The 24,372-nt window shown below is 47.0% G+C and overlaps 1 protein-coding gene across 1 annotated transcript in view; it reads right to left on the bottom strand.

The window, feature by feature from the left end:
* SUMF1 (sulfatase modifying factor 1) overlaps window positions 1-24,372 on the bottom strand; it is a 305,071-nt gene that overhangs the window by 212,495 nt on the left and 68,204 nt on the right. Inside the window, exon 3 of the mRNA XM_086939208.1 lies at window positions 23,066-23,140. Within this exon, the coding sequence (XP_086795334.1) occupies window positions 23,066-23,140 (75 nt within the window). The remainder of the gene's footprint in view (window positions 1-23,065; window positions 23,141-24,372) is intronic.

The following is a 24,372-nucleotide window of genomic DNA, read 5'->3' on the forward strand; positions in this document are numbered from 1 at the left end:
CAGTGTGAGAGAGTGCAGTGTGTGAGGTCACACTGTGTGAGGGCACACTGTGTGAGGGCACAGTGTGTGTGGCCTAAAGTAGTGTGAGGGCGCAGTGTGTGTGTGGCCTAAAGTAGTGTGAGGCCGTAGTGTGTGTGGCCTAAAGTAGTGTGAGGGCGCAGTGTGTGTGGCCTAAAGTAGTGTGAGGGCGCAGTGTGTGTGGCCTAAAGTAGTGTGAGGGTGCAGTGTGTGTGGCCTAAAGTAGTGTGAGGGTGCAGTGTGGGTGTGTCCTAAAGTAGTGTGAGGGCGCATTGTTTGTGGACTAAAGTAGTGTGAGTGTGCAGTATGTGTGGCCTAAGTAGTGTGTGGGCTCAGTGTGTGTGGCCTAAGTAGTGTGTGGGCTCAGTGTGTCTGGCCTAAAGTAGTGTGAGTGCGCAGTGTGTGAGTGCGCAGTGTGCGAGTGCGCAGTGTGTATGGCCTTAAGTAGTGTAAGGGCGCAGTGTGTGTGGGTGTGTGTGTGGGTGTGTGTGTGGGTGGGTTGTGTGTGGGGGGGGTTGTGTGTGTGTGGGGGGGTTGTGTGGGTGGGGTGTGTGTGTTGGTGGGGTGTGTGTGTTGGTGGGGTGTGTGGGTGGGGTGTGTGGGTGGGGTGTGTGTGTGGGGTAGTGTGTGTGGTGGGGTTAGGTGTGTGGTGGGTTATGTGTGTAGGGGGTTATGTGTGTAGGGGCTTATGTGTGTGTGGGGTTGTGTGTATGTGGTTGTGTGTATGGGGTTGTGTGTATGGGGTTGTGTGTGGGGGGTTGTGTGTGGGGGGTTGTGTGTGTGGGGTTGTGTGTGTGGGGTTGTGTGTGTGGGGTTGTGTGTGTGAGGCTGTGTGTGAGGGGATGGGGGATGTGTGTGTGTGTGTGGTGGGGTGTAAAGGGGGTGTGTGGGGGGTTGTGTGTGGGGGTTGTGTATATGGAGGTTGTATGTGTGGAGGGGGTTGTGTGTGTATGTGTGGGGTTGTGTGTGTGAGGTTGTGTGTGTGTGCGAGGTTGTGTTTGAGGTTGGGTGTGAGGTTGGGTGTGAGGTTGGGTGTGAGGGTGTGTGTGGGGGGTGTGGGGTTGTGTGGGGGGTTGTGTGTGGGGTTGTTTGTGTGTGGGTGAGGTTGTGTGTGGGAGAGTTGTGTGTGTGTATGTGTGGGGTTGTGTGTGTGTATGTGTGGGGTTGTGTGTGTGGTGGGGTTGTGTGTGTGTGGTGGGGTTGTGTGTGGTGGGGTTGTGTGTGGTGGGGTTGTGTGTGTGGTGGGGTTGTGTGTGTGGTGGGGTTGTGTGTGTGGGGTTGTGTGTGGGGTTTTGTGTGTGTGGGGTGTGGTGTGTGTGGGGTTGTGTGTGTGGGGGGGTTGAGTGTGTGGTGTGGTTGTGTGTGTGGTGTGGTTGTGTGTGGGGGTGAGTGTGTGAGGGGGTTGTGTGTGGTGTGTGTGTGTGTGGTTGTGTGTGTGTGGTTGTGTGTGTGGGGTTGTGTGTGTGGGGTTGTGTGTGTGTGTGTGGGGTCGTGTGTGTGGGGGGGGTTGTGTGTGGGGGGGTTGTGTGTATGTGGGGGGGTTGTGTGTATGTGGGGGGGTTGTGTGTATGTGGGGCGGTTGTATGTGTGTCGGGGGGGTGTGTGTGGGGGGGTTGTGTGTGTGTGGGGGGGTTGTGTGTGTGTGGGGTTGTGTGTGTGGGGGGAGTTGTATGTGTGTGGGGGGTTGTATGTGTGTGGGGTTGTATGTGTGTGGGGTTGTATTTGTCTGGGGTTACTATAATCTCGCCCACCATCCCTACGGGATGGATTAGACTCGACCTAAAAAATACAGGAGGAAGGCAAAAAGTTCAGGGATGACACTGCAAAAAGAGCCAATTCCAACATGCATTATATCCCTCCAAAGTATACAAACGGTATCTACGCTGTAACTTCAGTATGTATTCACTATAAAATCTCCATAGTATACTTACTGTACAGACTACTTTATCTCTCGTCTACCCTCACCATATAATGGGAGTATACCCTGTGGCCTCCAGAGTATACATACTGTACAGACTCCTTTATCTCTGGTCTACACTCACTATATAATGGGAGTATACCCCGTGACCTCCAGAGTATACTTACTGTACAGACACCACCACCTCCAGCCTATATTCACTATGAGTACACCTTGTGACCTCCAGTTTATACTTACTGTACAGACTCCTTTATCTCTGGTCTACACTTACCATATAATATGAGTATACCCTGTGGCCTCCAGCGTATACTTACTGTACTAATTCCTTTATCTCTGGTCTACACTCACCATATAATATGAGTATACCCTGTGACCTCCAGAGTATATTCACACTGCTTCGGAAGACACTTACAACCCATGGGTTGAGATAAATACATCTCTTTTTTCTTTAAATAATTGGGCATTCAGTTGAAAAGGCATCTCAATGACACACTTTAAAAAAAATGTTTTTAAAGTTTTATATAGCGCGAACTAGACCCAAGAAATCGGGTATCAGAGAGCTTTACATGAGCACCAGTTTCTTTACAGAAGAACACATTCATTTTTGTTAGGCACGGTGAGATTAAATGATTAGCCCAGAATCACAGGATGTTTTAGCGTCGTTGCCGAGACTCAAACCCAGTTCGCCAGATTCGAGGTCGACCGCTCTAGCCACAAGGCTTCATCCGCTCCCCTAACTGAACACTAACACTTAACCTCAACCTAAAATTATCACAAGAAAATGCCACCGCTGTCCTAGAGAAATGGGACCCTCAAACTTTCTTGGTGGGTATGTATTGACACAATAAGAATGATCATCAAAAATTGTTTTTTTTCCAGGTTTCCCTGCTCCCTCAACTCCTCCATCAAAACTGTGATTAGCAATACATGCCTTTCGGCAGCTCTTATCACACTTTTAAAATTACAGTCCTCCGAAGACACAGGATAGAACTTGGAAAACAACACTTTTGAGTTACATCAAGTCTCTTCTTGGCAAAATCGAGAAGTTCAGTTCCACAGACGTACCCAAGGATGTTCCGAACCGGCTGCCATCAACCGGTGCCCACTTAACAAGCTGCTACTCATAAAAATATTATTGGTAAGTCAACCCCAAAGCTGTGATCAAAATCACTGGAGAGCCCCCACCATTTCCTCTTTGCTGTTCTCCTACACAATGTTAAGTGGAACATAGAAACAGGTCATTTAGTTACCTGAAATATGCCTCAATGTGTCATAAAGGAGGGTAAAATATAGTGGTCGACAAGTATTCATCGTCTAAAGTTGCTACATTAGAAAACAGAACAAAAAGGGGCGGTGATGGACGGAGCATCTGAATCAATCAAACACTCACACCCAGTCAAAAGATCTGGGTTTAATCCATCACCGTTCTTTAGCCCACTCTGCCACCCCAGTTCAGACATGGCTATATGCAAATCAGTCTGACCCTGTGCCTCATGGGAACAGTCCAGCCCGAACTGCCAAGCCATGTCTTCCCTGGACCGGAAACAAGCTTCCGAGGACCGGTTTATGGCATTTCCGTCCATCACCACCCCCTTTTGTACCACATTAGAAAACAAGCATTGGTAATGCATCGGTTTCACCTATGTAATAAATAAATAGATGTTTTCATCAATGACACTCTGGCAGAAGGAAGGAGCTCTCAGACAAAACATGTGAGTGGAGAGGATGTGGTGCGTAGGCCAGAGCTGGGGATCCCGGTTCGAGTCTCAGCAGCACCACGCAACATCCTGTGATTCCATGCAATTCACTTTATCTCTCCGGGTCATAAATAGTTTTTTAAATATGCTGCAATAGTTAAAAGCAAAACGTTATGAAAATAAAGATCCAACAAAGCGGCTGTGTACAGTATTTTGGCAGCGATAAGAGAAGCAGATAAGGAACAACCATTGGCAAATGCAGGAATAATGCTACAGCCAGTAGAAATGGAGAAAAGGTAAGGGCACACACAAGAATTAACTAGAAGCCAGGAAACAGAAAAGTCCCTTTTAAGTTTGTAATAAAAACAATAGATTTCTAAAGCACAGCGCAAGCGCTGTGCAAGTGAAACCTGAAAAGTAGAAATCCCTGGACGATTCAAGAATTGCAAATTGTGGGCCCTACAGTGCTCACAAAATGTGCTGTGTGGAACTTCTCCTTTCAAGACAAAGCCCTGAGGACTCACACTCATGAAGAGCGCTCTTCCTCTACTCTAGAGGGGAAACATCCTTTACAACGTAACTGGTACAACGCGGTACCGTTACGACGCAGCTTTAACAACGAAAGTCGTTACGACTTTCGCTGGAGGGCGCTCTAGGATAGGGGATAGTTTAATTTACTATCCAACACCTTCCCTACTATCCACGGGGACTGGTGCTGGAATAGTAAATTAAACTGTTCACTATCAGCGCCCCCCCAACGCAAGTCGTTGCAACGACTTGCGTTGTTAAAACTGTGTCGTATAGGGACGCGTTGTAACGGTACGCGTTGTACAGTCATACATCCCTCTAGAGCACTACTGTACCACGTGTTCCCTAATTCCAAGAGGAAAATGGCACTTGGATCTTCCCATCACAAGTAGACTCCCAACTCTATCACCAACTCTGACACCTTTTAGCAATCACAAGCTAGAGTTGGTGCTATGCAAGAACCAAACATCAAACAGAATAATAAATAATATAAAAATATTAAAAAGGAAACCAATCTTTCAAATTCTTTTATTGCAGCGCATGACCACATACTCGGTTGCACAAACACAGATTGTGGTAGCACTCAAACAAAGCAGCACAGAACTTGTCACAAATTATGGCCTTCAGTTAGTTGCCAAACCCCATTTGTGAGGGCCGGCAGACTGGCAGTAACTGCCAGGTTACAACTGTGGTTCTTGAAGTCGTTTGCAACTAGTGTCCTGGGTCCATCCTGCTATGGGCCTTCAAATTGGGTCAAGTACAACCCTACCGACACTTGACTCTCAGGGTGGAAAGGCTGAGCAGTCACAGACTTCTCCCAGAGGGAGTATCTGGGTCAACAACTCAGACCTCACAAGAAAACCTCAAAAGCAAACCAACAGACACAATAACTTAATGACCAGCGCAGTGCTGGTCTTTATGTATAATAAATGACCTTAAGTTACACAGGAGAACCATATACCATACAATGTAATTTGACTAATTAATGTAGGGTAGTACCCCTAGTTACAATCTCTCTTGGGTTCTATACCCACTCTACATCAGTCTCTCCCACCCAATTTTTTCAACTATAGTTGAAGTATTCAGAGGTATGAATTAGGCACAGGTGCAAATTATTTTATGCTGATCCCGGAGGTTCAGATTCCCCATTAGTTTGCTCGTTCTGACCCAGTTATTGATGTGGGCTGAAAAGTCTCAAGTCCTCGCACTAAAGTGTTTGGTGTTTTTTACAGTCAGTTTGTTTCTACCTCTGGCGGAGTTTCGTGTTATCTCATAGTTGGTTCTGCAGCAGTCATTAGCATGGTGGAGGGGTCAAAGGTTGAGCACAGTCCATGTCATTGTGATGTTCAGCGGTCTCCATTCGCGACAAAAATGCTGGACCAAGGCAGCACGGCACGCCAGTCGTACTGGTCTCAGAGTATTGAGCAATTGTAGCCCTCCACTGGCCCACTGCAGACAGGTCTGAGGACAAGGCAGCTGTGGCCCTCACAAGGCCACTTGATCAGCAAGGATGTGTCAATGGCAGTTACAACCTTCTCAGGACGAGCAGCTCTATTTCAGTAGCGATGCCGCTTCTTCTTCTGTCGACATTGGTAGCATCAACAAGCATTGGAAATGCAATAGGTCTCGCAGCATTAGAGTTAGTGCTTTTAGAATTGTTTATGGTTTTTTTTTGTAAATCTTTAGCATTTTTGTTTCCTGTAGCCAATGCTAAAGAATTACAAAAAAAAAAGCCATAAACATTTCTAAAAGCTCTAACTCAAATGCTCCGAGACCTATTGCACTGTGTGAGGGTGAGGGGTTGAGGGTGAGTGAGGGTGAGGGTGGGTGAGGGTGATTGAGGGTGAGTGAGGGTGAGTGAGGGCTTGAGGGTGAGTGAGGGTGAGGGGTTGAGGGTGAGTGAGAGTGAGAGTGAGAGTGAGAGTGAGAGTGAGAGTGAGGGTGAGTGAGGGTGAGTGAGGGTGAGTGAGGGTGAGTGAGGGTGAGTGAGGGTGAGTGAGGGTGGGTGAGGGTGGGTGAGGGTGGGTGAGGGTGGGTGAGGGTGGGTGAGTGAGGGTGAGTGAGGGTGAGTGAGGGTGAGTGAGGGTGAGTGAGGGTGAGTGAGTGAGGGTGAGTGAGGGTGAGTGAGGGTGAGGGTGAGTGAAGGTGAGTGAGGGTGAGTGAGGGTGAGTGTGAGTGAGGGTGAGGGTGAGTGAGGGTGAGGGTGAGTGAGGGCACATTACAGGAAAGATCTTCATCCCCACCTCTTCACGATGTTTCTACCAATCGGGAAAGAACATTTTACCTCTTTCACTTTACCCCACTGTTTTGTTGTGTATCTAATACAGTCCTACGCAATCGTTGCAATGAGTTCTCATTTTAAAGGTAACTGCATTCATCTAATCTCATGGAGCAACATACTCTGTTGTATGTGTAGCACTTTGATGATCCTTGGGTAATGCTACATATACGCAAATACAATAAATGCATAAACGTAGTACTTCCTCCCGTCACACGAAAACTCCCTGGAATGGAGCCTGTGGGTTGGGAAGATTTCTATAGGGATGAGAAGTAGAGAATCCCATACGATTCAGTGCAAAAAGAAAGTTAACTGGACCCTACTGAGGAGAGAAGGCTAGCACATGTTCGCCTTGTGAGTCTGTTGAATGGGACTTAAATTGGTAAAAAATAGAATTCTTCGGAGACCGGATTAGTGAGATTTAACGGAGGAAAGAAGCAATATTGTACCTGGGAAAAGATGGTGTACTACAGGAACTGTGGAAGTGATAAGGGGTTTGGGGGTCAAAAGAGTTGCTCTAGGAAAGATAATAGACAGGAGCATGAATGACTCTGAAAAGGGTACGGCCCCGTTTGGAAACTGCTCTAGAGTAACAGGGGTTGAAAAAGCCAATCGAAGGTGGTGAAATGCAGAAACATCTAATAAAATAAACTTTTGGGAACCTCAGAGGTGAAAGGTAATAAAAACATGACCACTTTATAGACAAGAAGGCGTCGCGTGGGACTCTTTTTTATTTATTTAATGCGTTTTTATATAGCGCGAACTTTACCCCAAGGTGTCAGAGCGCTCTCAGGCTAAAAAGGGAGACTACTGGGGTGAAAAGGAGGGCAATGCGTGAGAACCTACGAGATGTAGTAGGGCAGATAGCCTTTGGGGTGAAATACCTGGGATAGGGCATGCAAATCGTTGACAGATGTACTTAAAGCGTCTACCTTTATTTTCTTATTCAAGTGCATTTGAGGCTAGCTTGAAATGCCTTAGAGAATCGCCACCACCGCAATCTTCCCCTCTCTCTAGCCCTCGCTCCGGCCTATGCAGAGAGCCCGGATGTTTGGTTGCACGTCACTTGGGGTCAGAGGGGAAAATGTGCCACGCGCAGACTGCCGGGAGAGGTAGGTTTCCGTCTCCAGGACGCACTGCGCATGTCGGGCATCAAAAAGAGAGTCAAGGGTTGTGCTTGTCCGTTTTGCTCTTTTGTCGAGATTTTTGGCGTTTACGTGCGAAATTCTAAAACTGGACCTGCGTGCCAAGTACAAGTCTTTTTAACTTGAAAGTCATTACGCACGATCTAAATGAATGAATAAACAGCCGGACGCCGCACATACCTGCTTCAGAACTTCGATCAATACTAAGGAAAAACAAGCCTTTCACCGTAACACGGCGGGCAGGGGAGGGGGCGGAGAGGGGAGAGGGGCAGGCAGGGGAGGAGAGTAGGAGGAGGAGGGGGGAGGAGAGTAGGGGAGGCACGGCCTAGCGGCAGGCAGGCAGGGGAGGAGAGGAGGAGGGGGGAGGAGAGTAGGGGAGACACGGCCTAGCGGCCGTGCAATCAAGTAGTGAGGGGGCGGAGCTGGGGGAGGCTGTGAGAGAGAGTAGGCAAGGCTAGCGGCAGGCAGGCAGGGGAGGAGAGGAGGAGGGGGGAGGAGAGTAGGGGAGGCACGGCCTAGCGGCCGTGCAATCAAGTAGTGAGGGGCGGAGCTGGGGGAGGCTGTGGGAGAGATTAGGCAAGGCAGGCGGCTGGGGGCATGTGCACGCGCATTTAAGCTCAATGCGCATGCGCATTGAGCTTAAATTTCTCGTGCACTGCAAGGAATCGCCACGATTCCTTGCAGTGTGGATAAAGAGCGGATAAGTGCCAATACTCTCGCCTTGCTCGATGCGCATGCGCATCGACAGGCGAGACCTAAAAATGAATATTGTTGATTTTGTGCAGTGCTTTGGTGCAGTTTTCAGCAGAGATAGACCTGGAGAAGCACTCGTAGCACAGGTCACCCTGGCTTAGCTCTCTCAATTAGTCGACTTTCTCTGGGTGTTCCTCACCTCAGGAACACACTGGCTCTCCTCCTATACAGACTGTCACCATACAAGGCTAGACAGACTATTTCCCCCTCTCAGCAGGCAGGTAGGTTTCTAGGCACTAAGCAGACCCTCAGCTCCTTCAGCATAAAGTACAGACTTAATTTGATGTCCCCACAGCTCTGGGAGACAGGATGTCAAACAAACACCAGCCCTTGTCACGGAGCAGTCTTCAGGTATTCTGCAGAGAACTCCCTTCCTTAGTAAGGAAGAAATAGGAACTGTAACAAAGTGGGAAGGTGTGGATTTTATACACATTTTCCAGATAAATAATGTGGCTCCACTATGTTGGTCTTCAGAACCGGTCTGGATTGGCGCCTTTTCAAATGTCATTTGCAGGTTGCTCTCCAGACACAGCCTTTGCTAAGGTGATGCTTCTTACAGCATGTAGGAATGGGTCTGGCTCCAAGCAAGGAGTACCCAAAACAAGGGCACAGTTAAGTAGGCGCTCTCTGCACCAGTTTGTGATCAGCCTTCTTGAAGCAGTAATCCGGGACAGACAACATGACAGGCCTTAACTGGAAACTTCCTCGCCCTCAAAAACAGAATCTGCGGTCCCCTACCAACAAATAACCGTGCATAGGAATAATTAATTGGCAACTCCTTGCTCTCGAAGTCTTCATGGAATTTCTAAAAGTAGTCTTTCTCCATCCTCCTCGCTTCAGTGTCTGGATCCCCACCCTCCAGCTGCAAAGAGTGCAGACAATACACTTACATTTTCTGGGGAAGATGTTCTCATCCTCCGTCGTGTATCATGCCAAACGAAGGGCATCCAAAAACAGATCTCACTAGCTTTAAAACTCACACTTGCACGTATATATATATATATATATATATATATATATATATATATATATATATATATATATATATATATATATATATATATATATATATATATATATACACACACACACACACACACAGATAGTTTGACTAACACACAGGTGTCACCACTCTTACTCCAAGTACAGACACACACCATGCACACGGGATGTCGACGCAATACAGCAAATGTTAAATAAGAGGGGGGTTAGTAGGAAATGTTCTTTCTCAAACAGAGAAAATAAGTTTGGTCAAACTATAAATCACAAAAGCTGTAGGCCGCCATCATGTTTTATGGGAATACACCCTGTCTCTGTGAGGACATACTAGGTGTACCCCTCCAGGTCAAAGAACAGGTCCTGGTCCTCGTATTGTCACAGAGAGGGCTAGGCCTCTGCACACATGCCAAGACCAAAATTTAAGTTAGGGTACCAGTTTCACATGCAGTCTGACACTCAGGGAAAGGGTAAACACCTGCTCACCATTCATGGGGACAGTTCCGAGTCAATAGTAAGTCTGCATTTAGATGTGGAGCGTAAGCACCTGCGCACTAGAGACCCCGGCGTCGCTTTAGGGATTTGGTAACGGGCGAGGCCAAAGCACAGGCGATGGCGACGTTACACCGTTTGTATGACGTAAGAGACAAATCAGGGAGGCTGATGGCGTGGCTCAGCAGGAAGGAGAGAGATGCAAGGTGGGTAGAGCAGGTGAGGAATGATCAGGGGAGAGTGAGGCGGACAGACGACCAGATAGGCAGGGCCTTTGCGGAGTACTATAGGACATTTTATGAGGCTAGAGACTTAGGCTCCCAGGAGGAAGCGTTGCGGTACATGGCCCAACTCGACATCCCAGTTGCTCACAGAGGAGGACCAACGGGACCTGGAAGGTGACATAACCATTGATGAAATTAAGGAGGCTCTCACTAAACTTTGATCGTGGAAGTCCCCGGGCCCCAATGGGTTCCCTGCTGAATTTTTCAAAAAGACAGCAGACCTCCTTGCGCGTCATTTTCTGGCGCTGTTCAAGGGAGCGGCACAGGAGGGGGTACTGCCGCCTGATCTACGCATGGCCACAATCATCCCGATATACAAGGAGGGTAAACCCGCGGAGGACTGTGCGTCGTACTGCCCCATATCCCTCCTAAATGTAGAGGTAAAGCTCCTAGCAACAATACTGGCACTTCGACTAAGGCGGGTGATTCCGGCCTTGGTCCATTTGGACCAAACCGGTTTTCTCCCAGAAAGGGCCACCAGATTGAACCGTAGAAGGACCCATAATTGGCTGATGGAGGTGAATACGAGGAGGGACCTACATCTGTTCTTGTCCCTGGATGCCGAAAAGGCCTTTGATGCGGTCCACTGACCCTTTCTTGCAGGGACACTATCCCGGTACGGCTTTGGACCCAAGTATCAACAGCGGGTGAGGCTGCTATATACTGACCCTAGAGCTAGAGTTAGGGTCAATGGGGTGGTGTCGGAGGATTTCCCCGTGAGGAGGGGGACCCGACAGGGGTGCCCCCTGTCCCCACGGCTCTTTGCGCTTACAATAGAAGTACTAGCCTGCGCGGTCCGACAGAATGAAGAAATTAAGGTTTTTAAAATAGAGCAGTCAGATACCCATGAGGAAAAAATGTCGCTATATGCAGACGATGTCCTCATGTATATCACCCACCTTACTACCACGATCACAGCGGTGTTCTCGGAGCTGGACAAATATGGAGCTCATGCAGGTTACCGGATTAATTGGCACAAGTCCATTCTCTACGACCCGGAGGTGGTACGGACTGGTCAACCCTGCCAGGGAGACTGCATACGACGGGCGAGGGGGTTTTGTATTTAGGGTTGTATTTGACAGTAGACAGCTACCTTTCCTATGAGAGGAATGTCAGGCGGGTACTAAATAACGTTGCCGAGGACGCGGCTAGATGGAGGCTGCTCCCCCTCACGATTCTGGGGAGTGCGGCCATGTTTAAAATGATAGCGCTGCCACGTTTTTTATACGCCTTACAGAACGAGTACTTTCCTATCCCCGTATGGTGTTCTAAGACATAAACACAGAATTGAGGGCCCTGTTGTGGTTGGGGTGGCACTGGGGACCCTACAACAACACCAATACAATGGGGGAATTTCCCTGCCGAATATTGAAGCCTATTAGTGGGCGGAACACCTGGTACCCATAAATGATTGGTTGCACGCCCCGGAAGTCCATCCCACTTATGCCCTGGAGAGGAGTGCTATGGCACAGCGCACTTGTCTATATTATCTCTATGGCGGTAGTGAGAAGGACCAACTGCATTCAGCCACCAGACTTACCCTGGGGATTTGGGTAAGGGTGACTAGAGCCTTAGGGTGGGTACACAAACCAACGAAACAAGCACCCATATGGGGAGGGCAAGTGACCCGAACTGCCTGAGGTGTGGCCAAGAGAGGGGGGACTTGTATCATAATATTTGGGATTGCCCAAAAATACAGACTTCTTGGACGGAGATTATGAGGGAACTCGGAGAGGTCCTAGAGGTATCCCTGCCACTAGACCCCAAACTGGTCCTATTGGGTATGACAAATGATGTAGATCTGAATCGTCCATTGTTGATCTTTCTGGTTCTAACACTGGTGGTGGCCAAGAGAGTCGTGGCAAGGAGGTGGGGGTCTCAAAGCTGAAGGAACTGGAGGAGTGGAGGAGAGGCATGGACCTATATATGGCAGCAGAAAGGGTTACATACAAGGCAAGGGGTTGCCAGAAGAAGTTGTGTAGAGTATGGGGAAAATGGCGACGATACCATGGACTGGATGGAGGACTATGAGTTGGGGGAGATGAGAGGGCAGTTTGCCCTAGATAAAGGAAGGCACCATAGAGGCCGTGGTACCTTAGAGGGCGGAGTATGTGGAACATCAGGGCTCAATTAGAGAGTGTAGGGGGGTTATATTGATTCTATGGGAAGGGGGAGGAGGGTGGAGGGACGAAGGGTGGGGCTTGATGACCAACTGTGACATGATTGTTATGTTTGTGCACTGTATTAAAACAATAAAAACATTTTTTTTAAATAGTAAGGCTGCATTAAGTAATGCCCTTAAGCATAAAAGTAGATGTAGTTCTTACACCTTTTAATAGGTTCTTTAAATGTTCATTAAACAGTAAAATACTAACCAATTGACAATAAGGACATTTTTCATCTAAGCTGTCCAATATCAAGTAAAGCACTTTCCTAAGATTGTAGGTCGATGGCTAAGCATAAGATCGAAACACATGATTTTGTGGAGGAATTCAGACATAGACGCAGTCTTTTTAACTGAAAATTGGCAAAATAAGGATTCCTCCCCAGATATCCTTCATTCTATTCTGCAAGGTTACGCCGCTGTTAGGCAAGATACGTTACAACCGTAAGGGGGAGGAATTGCCATCATTTTTTAAATGATCGTAAATATTCTCTCTCTGATCATGCTATTGAGGGCAGTGAAGCCACTTTTTTTCTCTGACTATTTTAAAAAATGTTGTTGTATCAGAAGGTCTAATCTAACACACTCTGGGGCCGTTGTCTAGCTTTTCTACTCCACTGCAGACACACTATCTCCTCTTGCTTTACGGTATTCCAACCTTTTGATTTTAGGTGATTTTAACATTCATTTTGATGATCCCAGCTGCCAGATATCTAGTACATTAATGGGTGACCTAGACAGTTTGCAGCTTCACCAGCAAGAATCTACTCTAACACATAGATAAGGTCACTCTCTTTAAGACTTATTTACCAATAAGGCAATGAGGAAATCTGCGCACATATTCCACCAGTGTGGTCAGATCATCTGGCCATCCCCATGAGTTTAATTTGTGCAGCAATCTTTACCCCAGCTCCCTTCTAGGTAGCAAAGGGTCTGAAGTGACAGTAGGAAGACTCAAGCAGGTTTTAGAAAACAACAGCTTGAACTTGTATCATAATGTAAGTAAACCTAGTATCTAGTTGGACAGCTGACTGACGAAGGCTCTTGATCAGGTTGCCCCCTGATCAAAATGGTTGCTTTGAGACAAAAGCCCTCCTATAGGTGGTTTAATGATTAACATTTTATTGCAAAACAAATTGTAAGAGTCTTGAGCCCCTGTGTCGCAAAAACGATGACCCTAGTTGTAAGGCAAATTAAAAACTTGCTTGAAAAAGATACCACCAGCTTACTGCTCAGTCACGGCATAGATATTATTCACAAAAGATTGCTGCTTCTAGCAACTCACTGCGTGATATATTTCAGACTGTAAAAACTCATGTCTCCATCTTCTGTGGCACTCTCGTCTTTGCCTTATGAAGAGAGCTGTAATGTACTTGCTTCCTTTTTTGCGATAGAGAAAATGTACCTTTCCTTTCCCAAAGAAGTCAGGTGTCGCCCCAAGCTGGAGATGTGGGGTGATTCACCAACAGCTCACATTAAGCTAGAATAATTTTGCCCAGTCTCTTCTATAGAATTGACTTCTCTCTGCTCTCTTGTTAAATCTGGCTCTCCTGTGGGTGTAATCCCTCCTACCATTTTGGAGCAGGGCTGTGAGATTATCCAACCTGTTGTTTGTGAAGTGATTAATCTCTCACTATCCTCTGGGTTTTCCCCTCAACAATGGAAACATGCCATGGTAGTCCCTCTGCTGAAATTATTTTTATTGGACCCGGCCAGGCCTACCAATTTTCGACCCATATCATTATTGTCTCTCTTCCGCAAATTAGCTGAAAAGAATTTGAACAGACAACTTTCCAATTATTTGGAAAAGACTAGGATCCTGTACAGAACTCAATCCGGACTACGTCCGTCCTATAGGACAGTGTCAGCTGTGTTACTTGCCTCTGAATCTACAAGGCAGTTTATGGATGGGGGGTAATAAAAGCAGCTAGTCTTATGCTAGACCTCAGTGCCGCTTTTTACACTGCATCCCATATTATTTTGATTAAGTGGTTATAGAGCAGTGGCATTAGCGGCAATGACCTGCTGTGTCTGATCTCCTTCCTGCAGAAATGTACTTCTCAGGTGACACAAAAGCTGTTTCAGTCATTGATTTGCTCCTTGCAGCAAGCAGTCGCCCAGGGATCATCACGGAGTCCAACACTTTTTATAGTTTATGCCAGCCCTCTGGCTGAGGTAATTCAGGAGCATGGTTTTACCATCATCGCATATGTTGAGGACACTCAGCTTATCATCACCTTGTCTCACAGCATTGAACAGGCAGTTTCCTCACTGCATGCTTGTCTATCAGATGTTGCTTTGTGGATGGACCATAATTGTCTAAAGTTGAATACTGGAAAAACTAAGATTGTGGTGTTAGGTAAGCACCTCAACATCTGGCCCAAAACCTGCAGGCCAGATAATTTTGGAACTTTAACATCAACCAAGGTGTAGAACTTGGGCATCTGGTTTGATAAGAACCTCTCTTTCGATGCCTGAAGTGCTTCGGGGTGTTGAGATCCTTGGAAAATGTTCTCCATCTTCTCCCAGAGTCTGCCCAGAAAACAGTAATCCAGGCTCTGTTTGTATATACCATTTGGACCTCTGAAATGTTCTTGGCTTGGGTGTCACCCAGACGTGGCTGAATAGGCTTCTATGGGTACAGAATGCGGCTGCTCAGACATTACTTGGTCTTCTAAGACAAGCTTCTATTAGCACTGAACTAAAGAAGCTTCACTGGCAGTCGGTAAAACAGAGAATCACTTTAAAGGCTGTCACTTACTGACAGCCTTTAAAGTGCCAGTCAAGGCCCGGCCTATTTGCAGACTATGATTACATCAATCAATCAATCAATCAATCATATCACTTGTATAGCGCGCTACTCACCCGGAAGGGTCTCAAGGCGCTTGGGGGAAGGGGGCCGCTACTGCTCGAACAGCCAGGTCTTGAGTTGTCTCCTGAAGGCGAGGTGGTCCTGGGTCAGCCGAAGGTGGATGGGGAGAGAGTTCCATGTCTTGGCCGCCAGGTAGGAGAAGGATCTGCCTCCGGCGGTGGCTCTTCAGATGCGTGGTACGGCGGCGAGGGCGAGGCTAGCGGATCGTAGCTGGCGGGTGGGCGTGTGGAAGATCAGGCGGTCGTTGAGGTACTTGGGGCCCAGGTTGTTGAGGTACTTGGGGCCCAGGTTGTGGAGAGACTTGTGTGCGTGGGTGAGGAGCCTGAACGTGATCCTCTTGTTGACGGGGAGCCAGTGCAGGTTCCTCAGGTGGCAGGAGATGAGGCTGCGTCGAGGGATGTCTAGGATGAGTCGGGCGGAGGCGTTCTGGATGAGTTGTAGTCTTTTCTGTAGCTTGGCTGTGGCTCCAGCGTAGAGGGTGTTTCCGTAGCCGAGCCGGCTGGTGACGAGGGCCAGGGTGACCGTCTTCCTGGGTTCGATCGGGATCCATCGGAAGATCTTGCGGAGCATGCGGAGGGTGTGAAAGCATGAAGAGGAGACGGTGTTGACCTGTCTGGTCATGGAGAGGGAGGACCCCCAGGATGAAGCCCAGGTTGCGTGCGTGGTCTGTCGGCTTGGGGGCGGTGCCCAGGGCAGGGGGCCACCAGGAGTCGTCCCAGGCGGAGGGTGATGGTCCAAGGATGAGGACTTCCGTCTTGTCTGAGTTCAGTTTCAAGCGGCTGTTCTTCATCCACTCGGTGATGTCTTTCATCCCTTCGTGGAGGCTGGTTCTGGCAGTGTCGGTGTCTCTGGTGAGGGAGAGGATCAGCTGGGTGTCATCGGCGTAGCCTACCCTCCAGCACGAAATCTTAGTTTGATCGCTGCCAAATTGGCCATGGATCCAAGATTTAAAAAAAGCTAGAATTGGTGGTTGTGCTTCCAGTTATTTGTCCCCTAAAATCTGGAACTCACTACTGTTAGAACTCCAGCTGGATCCCTCCAAATGGGATCTTTGGGGGGGGGGGGGGTGACTGTTTTTTTAGATCCAGTTAGAACGTGTTCTCTGTGCAATTCTGTTAGCTATAACTAGCATCCTGACGGTGGGACACTTTGATAGAAGTAGCCATGCGTTTTAAAAGTGGCTTTATTATTATTATTAAGATCATGATGCTTGGCTTTCATTAAACCTCTCCAGAAGAGTTAATCCTTGTTAGGGGGTGCTGACTTTGAATGCAGCAAAACAATGCAAATGGTTAAATACCCTTGTACCTCTTTCAGAAAGAGAGCAACCCCTCGGGTCAAACCACTGGCTCCAGAGGCCACAAGTTTTAAGAACATGAAGACAGATTTTGGTAGCGCTCAAAGAAAGCGCTTGGCTGGTGTCTGCCACCAGTAAGGCTGCCTTAAACAAGGTCCTGCAGCTTTATGGGGAATGTAGTCCCTGCATCTTTTATTGTGCTTTTCAAACCTTCATTTAATAGTAAAATACGGATTGATTTTGTAATAAAGTAATCCTTTTCATTTAAACAGTTTAATTTTCACAAAAAGGAAATTTCCTGGCATTAAAGTGTTGAACTTCAACTAAAGGGGAGGAGATGTGAAACAACAGTTAGAGCTGTCAACTTTGGAGCTGGGGAACCAGGCTCGAGTCTCGGCGTTGGCTCAACATTCCTGTGATTCTCGGCAAATCAATTAATTTCCTCGTGCTTACCAAAAATGAATGTGTCCTTGTGCAATGTAGCTGGTGCTCCTGTAAAGCGTTCCGAAACCTTCGGGTCGTTTTCGCGCTATATATAAAAAACTGCAACAAAAAAAAGTTCTCTAGAGGAACTTAGCCATTGTAATCGGTCTGCAGTATTCAAAACTTGCGCCACCGACAAGCCTAAGTGCCCGAATAATCGACCATGTACAGGAACCCTTCATCATACTTGCTGCTTGTAGACCAGGAAATGCACTTTGGCGATGTCAGGTTTCTTCGCGCGTGACGTACTTCTCAGCCTCCCTCCTCCCCGCCACAATCTTGTTGCTGGCAACTTTTTTTTTAGCTGATGCAGCTGGAAATGACCGCTCGGCCTCATTAGGATATTTCGACGGTAGCGATGGCCCGAGGGCATGGGAATAAAAGCTCACGCGCGCCTAATAAATAGGTCTCGCGCAGCCGCTCTCCAGCCTGCACCGCGCTGTCAGAGCAGCGCCCAGTAAGCGGGCGCCATCAGACCAGGCCCTTGCAGAGCTCGTAGGCGCTACATTTTAATGTGTGAGAAATACAGCGCTGCAAAGGGCACATGAATTGTGTGCTATACGATTATGCAAATAACCACCGAAATTCGGAGGGTTAATCTGGCACAGAAACCAGTACAGCACATATAGTGCTTACTACCCCTGCGAGGCGTTAAAAAATGCTTTCATTGGCTGGCCTCTGTATTAGGCAAACAGCAGAAAGCAAGATGGGTAAAGTAAACAATCATAGCTGTAGCTTCAGGCATACATGTCTGCAACTCACCAAAGACATTCCAAATGTTAGCAGGCGTCACGTCTGTAGAGAGCCACCCGGCCTCTAGACAACATTGTGTCCACACACACACACGCATGCCTTCACCCTCGGGACGGGCACGCCCCGAGGTACATAATAAAAGCGCGGTAGACCGCTCGGGGTCTTTCCGGCATACCCTCCAGCTAGTGTGTGTGTCCGTGTGTATACTGTACTTAGCCACGCGTGAGGCCCTGACCTCGCGCTCCACAACGTCCACCCTATGGTGTTCATAAACTTTGAAAGGGGTTGGACGTAAATGCCTACCTCAAACTGGGTCCAACTAGCGAACAAAGCCAGCAAAGCAAGACTTCCTCCCTCCATGCAGAGTATGAAAAAATAAGGACAAATTGTGCATTTTCCAGCACAATTTTCACATAAATGGTTTATAAATTAAGAGGTTATGACGGCGACAGAACAGTGGATTATTCAGCACTATGTGCACATTTCCAGAACAATTTGCTAGAGACCCATGTGCATTGCAGGCCGTCTAAAAATCAGGTTATTCAAGGTCACAAGACATCATGTAGATAGAATCTTTCTTAACTTCCTAATTAATTGCTGGCCATGTCCAATATATTCTCAATCATGTTTTATGACTGACAATCTGGTTGGCAGCAAAAGGTATGTATATCTCACAATCACCGACTACCATCAACAAAACCAAATAAATATAACCGGTATGCACAACAGCAGTGCAGCTGCTCAGTTAGAGCTGAAAGGTTCCACTAGTAGACACACACCAGTTACACTAGTTCTACAAGGCTAGGTCTCCAGTTTTCAAAATGGTCTTGGTTTGCTAGCGCTCCCTCGATGCTGATCGCACACTGACACAAATATTGCAAGCACCCTCGTTTTTTGGGTTCCTTTTTTAGTAAACTTTATTAACATTTCTCTAACAGACCATTGACATTTAGTGAGTATTGACACATTACAAATCATGGTGCATATATCCATTACAGTGAATAGTAGATATGTCTTCACATGGACAAACCATAGAGTTGTGACCGGAGTTGTTGCTATGCACCCTTTCCTTAGTAACACCTTCCCTGCTGCTCAGCCAGGATGAGTGCTGGAGTGGTTGGCGATGTAATGGCACCTTGATAACTTTGGGCAAAGTTTGCACTTTACAAGACAACTATTCCTTTATTCAATGGAGTGTGAGTGTCTGGTGTGGTGGAGTGTGTTGGTTGGAGTGTGTGGAATGGACAGCAAGGAGGCTGCTCCTGGTGGGACTATATGGTATTTACTTACTAGCTATTTACCTGAAACTTACCACCTTAATAACCCGTAACTAAGTCTTAATAAACCTTCTTCATATAACCTACCCTATGGCTACCTGGCCCTCCTTCCCTTACAAACACAGACCGGATGCTGCATGATTTTGAGTATCTACATAAGTTCAAATTCAGCCATCTTACCACTTAAAGCGGAGGTGCAGTACAGAGGACTACAACGCGCTAATCTTGAGTGAATTGATTATAGTGGAAGAGCGCCCAACACAGTGTGCGGCAGGGCATCCTCAAAATACAGTAGGGGGGCTCCCCTTCCTGTATCTGTCAAGGATAGCGGACACAACTCATAAAATAGGACATCTAGACAGATCAGTGCGCGACTCCGTTACTCCCAGGACATAAAGACGGAGACTGAGGTGTGTCGTCTCCAGAAAAAGTAAAAAAAAGCTGGAGCAGGCCCCAGATGTCTTTAGGCCGCGAGGTGGGGCGCTGAAGTTCAGCAACGTCTTTCTCCTGTCACTGCCGGTTGCTGGTGCAAGGTGCACTCAGCCCAGCCCAATGCATGGCAATCAGACGTTTGGCTATGGCCCTGCAGCTAGGTGGCACATGCCAGATGGGAGGTTTTTCTTTTTCTTTTTAACATAGCCCAGAAAGAGAATTAAGGAGTGTGGACTGATAGTGAATCCAATCAAGCTGGCAGTGGTATCCAGTACCTCAATCAATCAGAGTACTTGTAAAGCGCACTACTTACCCGTGAGGGTCTCAAAGCGCTGAGGGGAGGGGGTGCTGCTACTGCCCGAAGAGCCAGGTATTGAGGAGCCTTCTGAGGGCGAGTAGGTCTTGGATCTGTCGTATGTGGGTAGGGAGGGTGTTCCAGGTCTTGGCGGCGAGGTAGGAGAAGGATCTGCCGCCGGAGGTCGTCCGTTTGATGCGGGGGACAGCGGTGAGGCTGGCGGAGCGGAGCTGGCGGGTGGGGGTGTGGAAGTGGAGTCTGCTGTTCAGGTAGGCTGATCCGGCGTTGTGGAGTGCTTTGTGTGCGTGGGTGAGGAGCTTGAAGGTGATCCTCTTGTCGACGGGGAGTCAGTGTAGGTCTCTCAGGTGGGGTGTGATGTGGCTGCGGCGGGGGACGTTGACGATCAGTCGGACTGAGGCGTTTTGGATGTGTTGTAGTCATCGTAGGTGTTTGGCTGGGATTCCTGCGTAGAGTGCGTTGCCATAGTCCAGTCTGCTGCTGACGAGGGCCTGTGTCACCGTTCTTCTTGCTTCGGTCGGGATCCACTTGTAGATCCTGTGGAGCATGCGGAGGGTGTTGTAGCAGGAGGAGGAGACAGCGTTGACCTGCTTAGACATGGAAAGGGAGGAGTAGAGGATGAATCCTAGATTGCGTGCATGGTCGGTGGGTGTTGGTGCTGTTTCCAGTGTGGTCGGCCACCAGGAGTTGTCCCAGGCTGAGGGGGTGGGTCCGAGGATGAGGACCTCCGTCTTGTCCAAGTTCAGCTTCAGACGGCTGCTCCTCATCCAATCGGCGACGGCCTTCATTCCCTCGTGGAGGTTGGTTTTGGCGGTGTGTGGGTCCTTGGTCCTGTGCAAGCCACAGCCGGGCCGAAGTGCAGCCAGGTATTCAAAGAAGGGATTGTAAATATTCTACAGGGCTTTGCTGCCAATTTGACTGTGACAAACCCCACCGCCACCGGGAGAGGCGCAGCAGGGCTGAGCAGTACGTACTGTCTGTCTGCGCTCTGCGCCCGGTGCAGAGGCACAGCCTCCAAGGCAGCAGGGGCCGTGCTGTCATTGCTGCAAAGGTGCAGTGGGTTGGGGATTTTTGGGGAGCGAGAGATCCGTCACCCAGAGAAAACATCGGGTAGGGTAAGATAGCCATCCACGGAAACTAATAAAGAAGATATTGGAGGCAAAAAAAGCGTTGAGAGAAATATACTGAACGGCAAGTGCCCCAAACTTTTAACATCCAACACCAGCCCCCAAACTGCACAAAAAAGAACACACCCATAGCAAGGCACCACTGCACACATGAACGCTCTGCGTCTTCTGACCCAAAGAGGGAAATCTATGGATGAGCACACTTCTGAGGCGACCTGTAGCCACCTCGAGCACACATCCGCACGAACGCGTTGCCCACTTCCCCGGTGCACAATCCAGGTGACCAGTTACAATGGTGTTTTTTTTTTCTTCGTTCAGCTGGTGAAATGTGGCTCTTTTTTTAACAGAATAACTGCTACATAAAAACCTTAAATTTGCACAGCGCAGGTAAATTTCTCATTGTGGGTACTTGCTTCACATGACATATCTGTTCAACCCACAGACACCTCTTGTTTTCTGTTGGGCACTTGTAGTTCAATTAAAACAAGCATTTCCCGAAAACAAAAAAATAAATAAAGAGGATTGCGTCGGAGCTTATATTTATGGGACCATGTGTCTGAAACACATGGCCCCATTAAGATAAGAATACTTTTGCAACGGGAGTAAGTCAAGTGAGCCCGTCCAAGTGGGACGGCTCAAAGAGAGAAAAGTGTAAGTCAGAGGATGCCCTTTCCCAATGGCTGGCCACGTTTAGCATAAACAGTGACACGGCCAATGGGAAAGAGGGACGGGGCTTAAAACCCGCTAGTGAAAGCTCCTCAATATCATTAAATCTCGCCAGCGAGACTGCGCATGTGCACAGTCTACACTAGGCTCGACCTAAAAAGGGGTCAGCACTGGGGTTGAGGTGGCCAGAGTCTAGCATTTAATGGGTTAAAAGTGAAAAAGTATCACACCTGTTGACACGTAAAAGAAGAACACTTATATGTTACACAACTTGCATTAGGTAATGTCATGTGTCTGTATTTGATCAAATGCTATCGCTGCAAACTCTTAAGTGAGAGATTTCATAGGGTGAAACTGCACTTAGGTGAAGCGAATCAACTCTTTGTACGGGTAATAATGGGTTTCCAATGGCCTATCACGTCATTATTTATAATCCTACTATTTCACAGCTAAAACTCCAGGCGACTGAGTAAACTGTAAGGCAACCGAGGCGAGAGGAGGTAACAAACCTCTGAAATGAAAATATGAAGCTTTCATTACAAGAGCTTCAAAGGCTTTCTCAGAGGATTTAAATAAGTGGATTGTTCTGGTGCAGTTCACGTGAAACCTTCAAGAGTTTATATTGGTTAACTGAGAGGTACATGTAGGAACAAATATTTTATATCAGCTTAGTTAAATGAATTTAGGTGAATGCATGATGTTCAATCTCTTCACTATTGGAACTTGTCTTTTTAGTTGAAATAGCTACAGTAAAGCACAGATAGAGTTCCAGTGGGCCGGTCCTGTTTGGATCACAGCGGGAGATTGGCTGGCAGAAGTGCAATATCTATGGTATGTCTCATTTTTTTTTATAGTTTGAAAAATAGACTCTCTCAGAAGCAGTTATTTTGTGTGGGAAAAAAAGTAAATAATAATAAGGTAACAAACAAAAAAAAACTTCAAAAAGTTTTAAACATTAAAAGCAATTAACTAAAAATGTAAAAAAATAAATCATGGAGTTCGATATTAAGATACATTAACATATTATGACCAAAAATTATAGTAATCCGAGGAAAAATACCTCTAATGCAATGGCATCCAAAATAGTGGCATGAGAAACCGCGACAAACAACCAGTACTAGCATTATATATATATATATATATATATATATATATATATATATATATATATATATATATATATCTCATAGGCACATTGAACAAAATGCCTTACTTAATCAATCTTTTTCCCAAGAATTTGAACACAAATTCCGCCTCACGAACACGGCTTTTAACATTGGCAATCCCAAAAAATTAAAAGGACCCAGAGCAAGATAAATTAATGTACTTCATTGTACTTCCATCTCATCCTCAATGAATGTCAATGTTACACCTGAAGTGTGATCAAATACCCATTCAATGCAGCAGTGGACCACAACCCCCAGCAGGGGGCGCCACTCTCAGCCATATGTGGGACATTAGACCCTATTTCACAGGGACACAACTAATGTCCCGTAATGGACTTTGCGCTAGAGTGCTCATTATTAACTTGCCTAGGACACCATCCAACACCTCCTGGGAGACACTACTCACCGCTTGCTGAATACTGCTCTTCACCTCCTCGCTCAGTAGCCCCTCGAACACAAAGGAGTCTCCAAACTGCTCCGCCTAGGAAAACATAAGATATCATTGAGACCAGAAAGATGAACAGCAGCAGGCAACATTATTGAGGAATTAGGAGAAAGAGAACTTCATCACAAGCAAGAAGTGAACTTATTTATATGAATTATATGCTGGTAAAAAACTATTTTGTTGTAGTGTAAAAATGGGCACTTTTATGCGAGTCTGGCCAAGTGTTAAATTGGCTCCAGGTTTCGAAAGGCCCTCTAGCACACACTTCATGGTGTAAGGCAGCACTTGATGTTTTCACAGTGTTGACAGTGGGGCTATTTATACACTTTTGTACGTCTTGTAAATTTCATCACCAGTCTTCTGTGGGTAACCATAATCAAGCCAGCTCACAATGAAAGAAACCAGGGTGTCTTTCTATAAATGTAAGTTGGGCTGAAGTTTGGAATATGTTTACTGTAGACAAAACAATGCGAACATCTATCTTTAACACTGCCAATGGATTTTTCAGGGCTTGTGACTCCACTTTTAGATCTTAGTTGCAAAGTAGGGGATGTCAACTTCTAGAGACCAAAAAGTCACAACAGTGTTTGTTGCTGGAAAATGAACCTTTATATGTCTTACCCACAACACATCACATTCCCTTCCCCTCCCAGCACCCAACTTCTCAAGCCCAGCTTCCGTGCCTTTTCAAAAGTTCTGTCCTATAACACGAATGAAAGCTGCTTTGCTCAAGGGTGAGAGGTGTAGAGTGACATCCAGAATGAGAGGACCTTGTATTCCCTCTACCTCTCCATGTAAGTGACCCTCCACCTTTTTCACTCCTGACGTCCGTTGATAGCACTTAGAGACCCCTGGGTGATAATGCGCTTTATAAATTTATATTAACATAACATAACATTCTTGCCCTCAACTTTCTTGGTAGTCCTTCTGTCGGGCTTTGTGACGGCTCCATACACTCCATGGGAATCGCGGATATGCCCAATAACGCTCCCTCTATGCTCCTTCCCAAATTACAAATCTTGCTCCTTTCCCCATTTATCCAACGTAATATTAGCTCTATCTCCCATTCTGAGCTATAATAGAAGAGGAAGTCCCCAATTGTCTTTACATTTCTTTGTATTCCACAAGAACAGTCACAGCATTAACGGAGTGAGCCCCTTTGTTTAAACACTGCTTGGCATAAGTGGCTGATAAATGTCTCACTCTTTCCAGCACTATTCGGGGAGAAAATAACAGTGATCATTCTACAGTGATCATTCTACACCACT

The sequence above is a fragment of the Lissotriton vulgaris genome, chromosome 9, assembly GCF_964263255.1.
Source record: "Lissotriton vulgaris chromosome 9, aLisVul1.2, whole genome shotgun sequence".
Taxonomy (NCBI): domain Eukaryota; kingdom Metazoa; phylum Chordata; class Amphibia; order Caudata; family Salamandridae; genus Lissotriton; species Lissotriton vulgaris.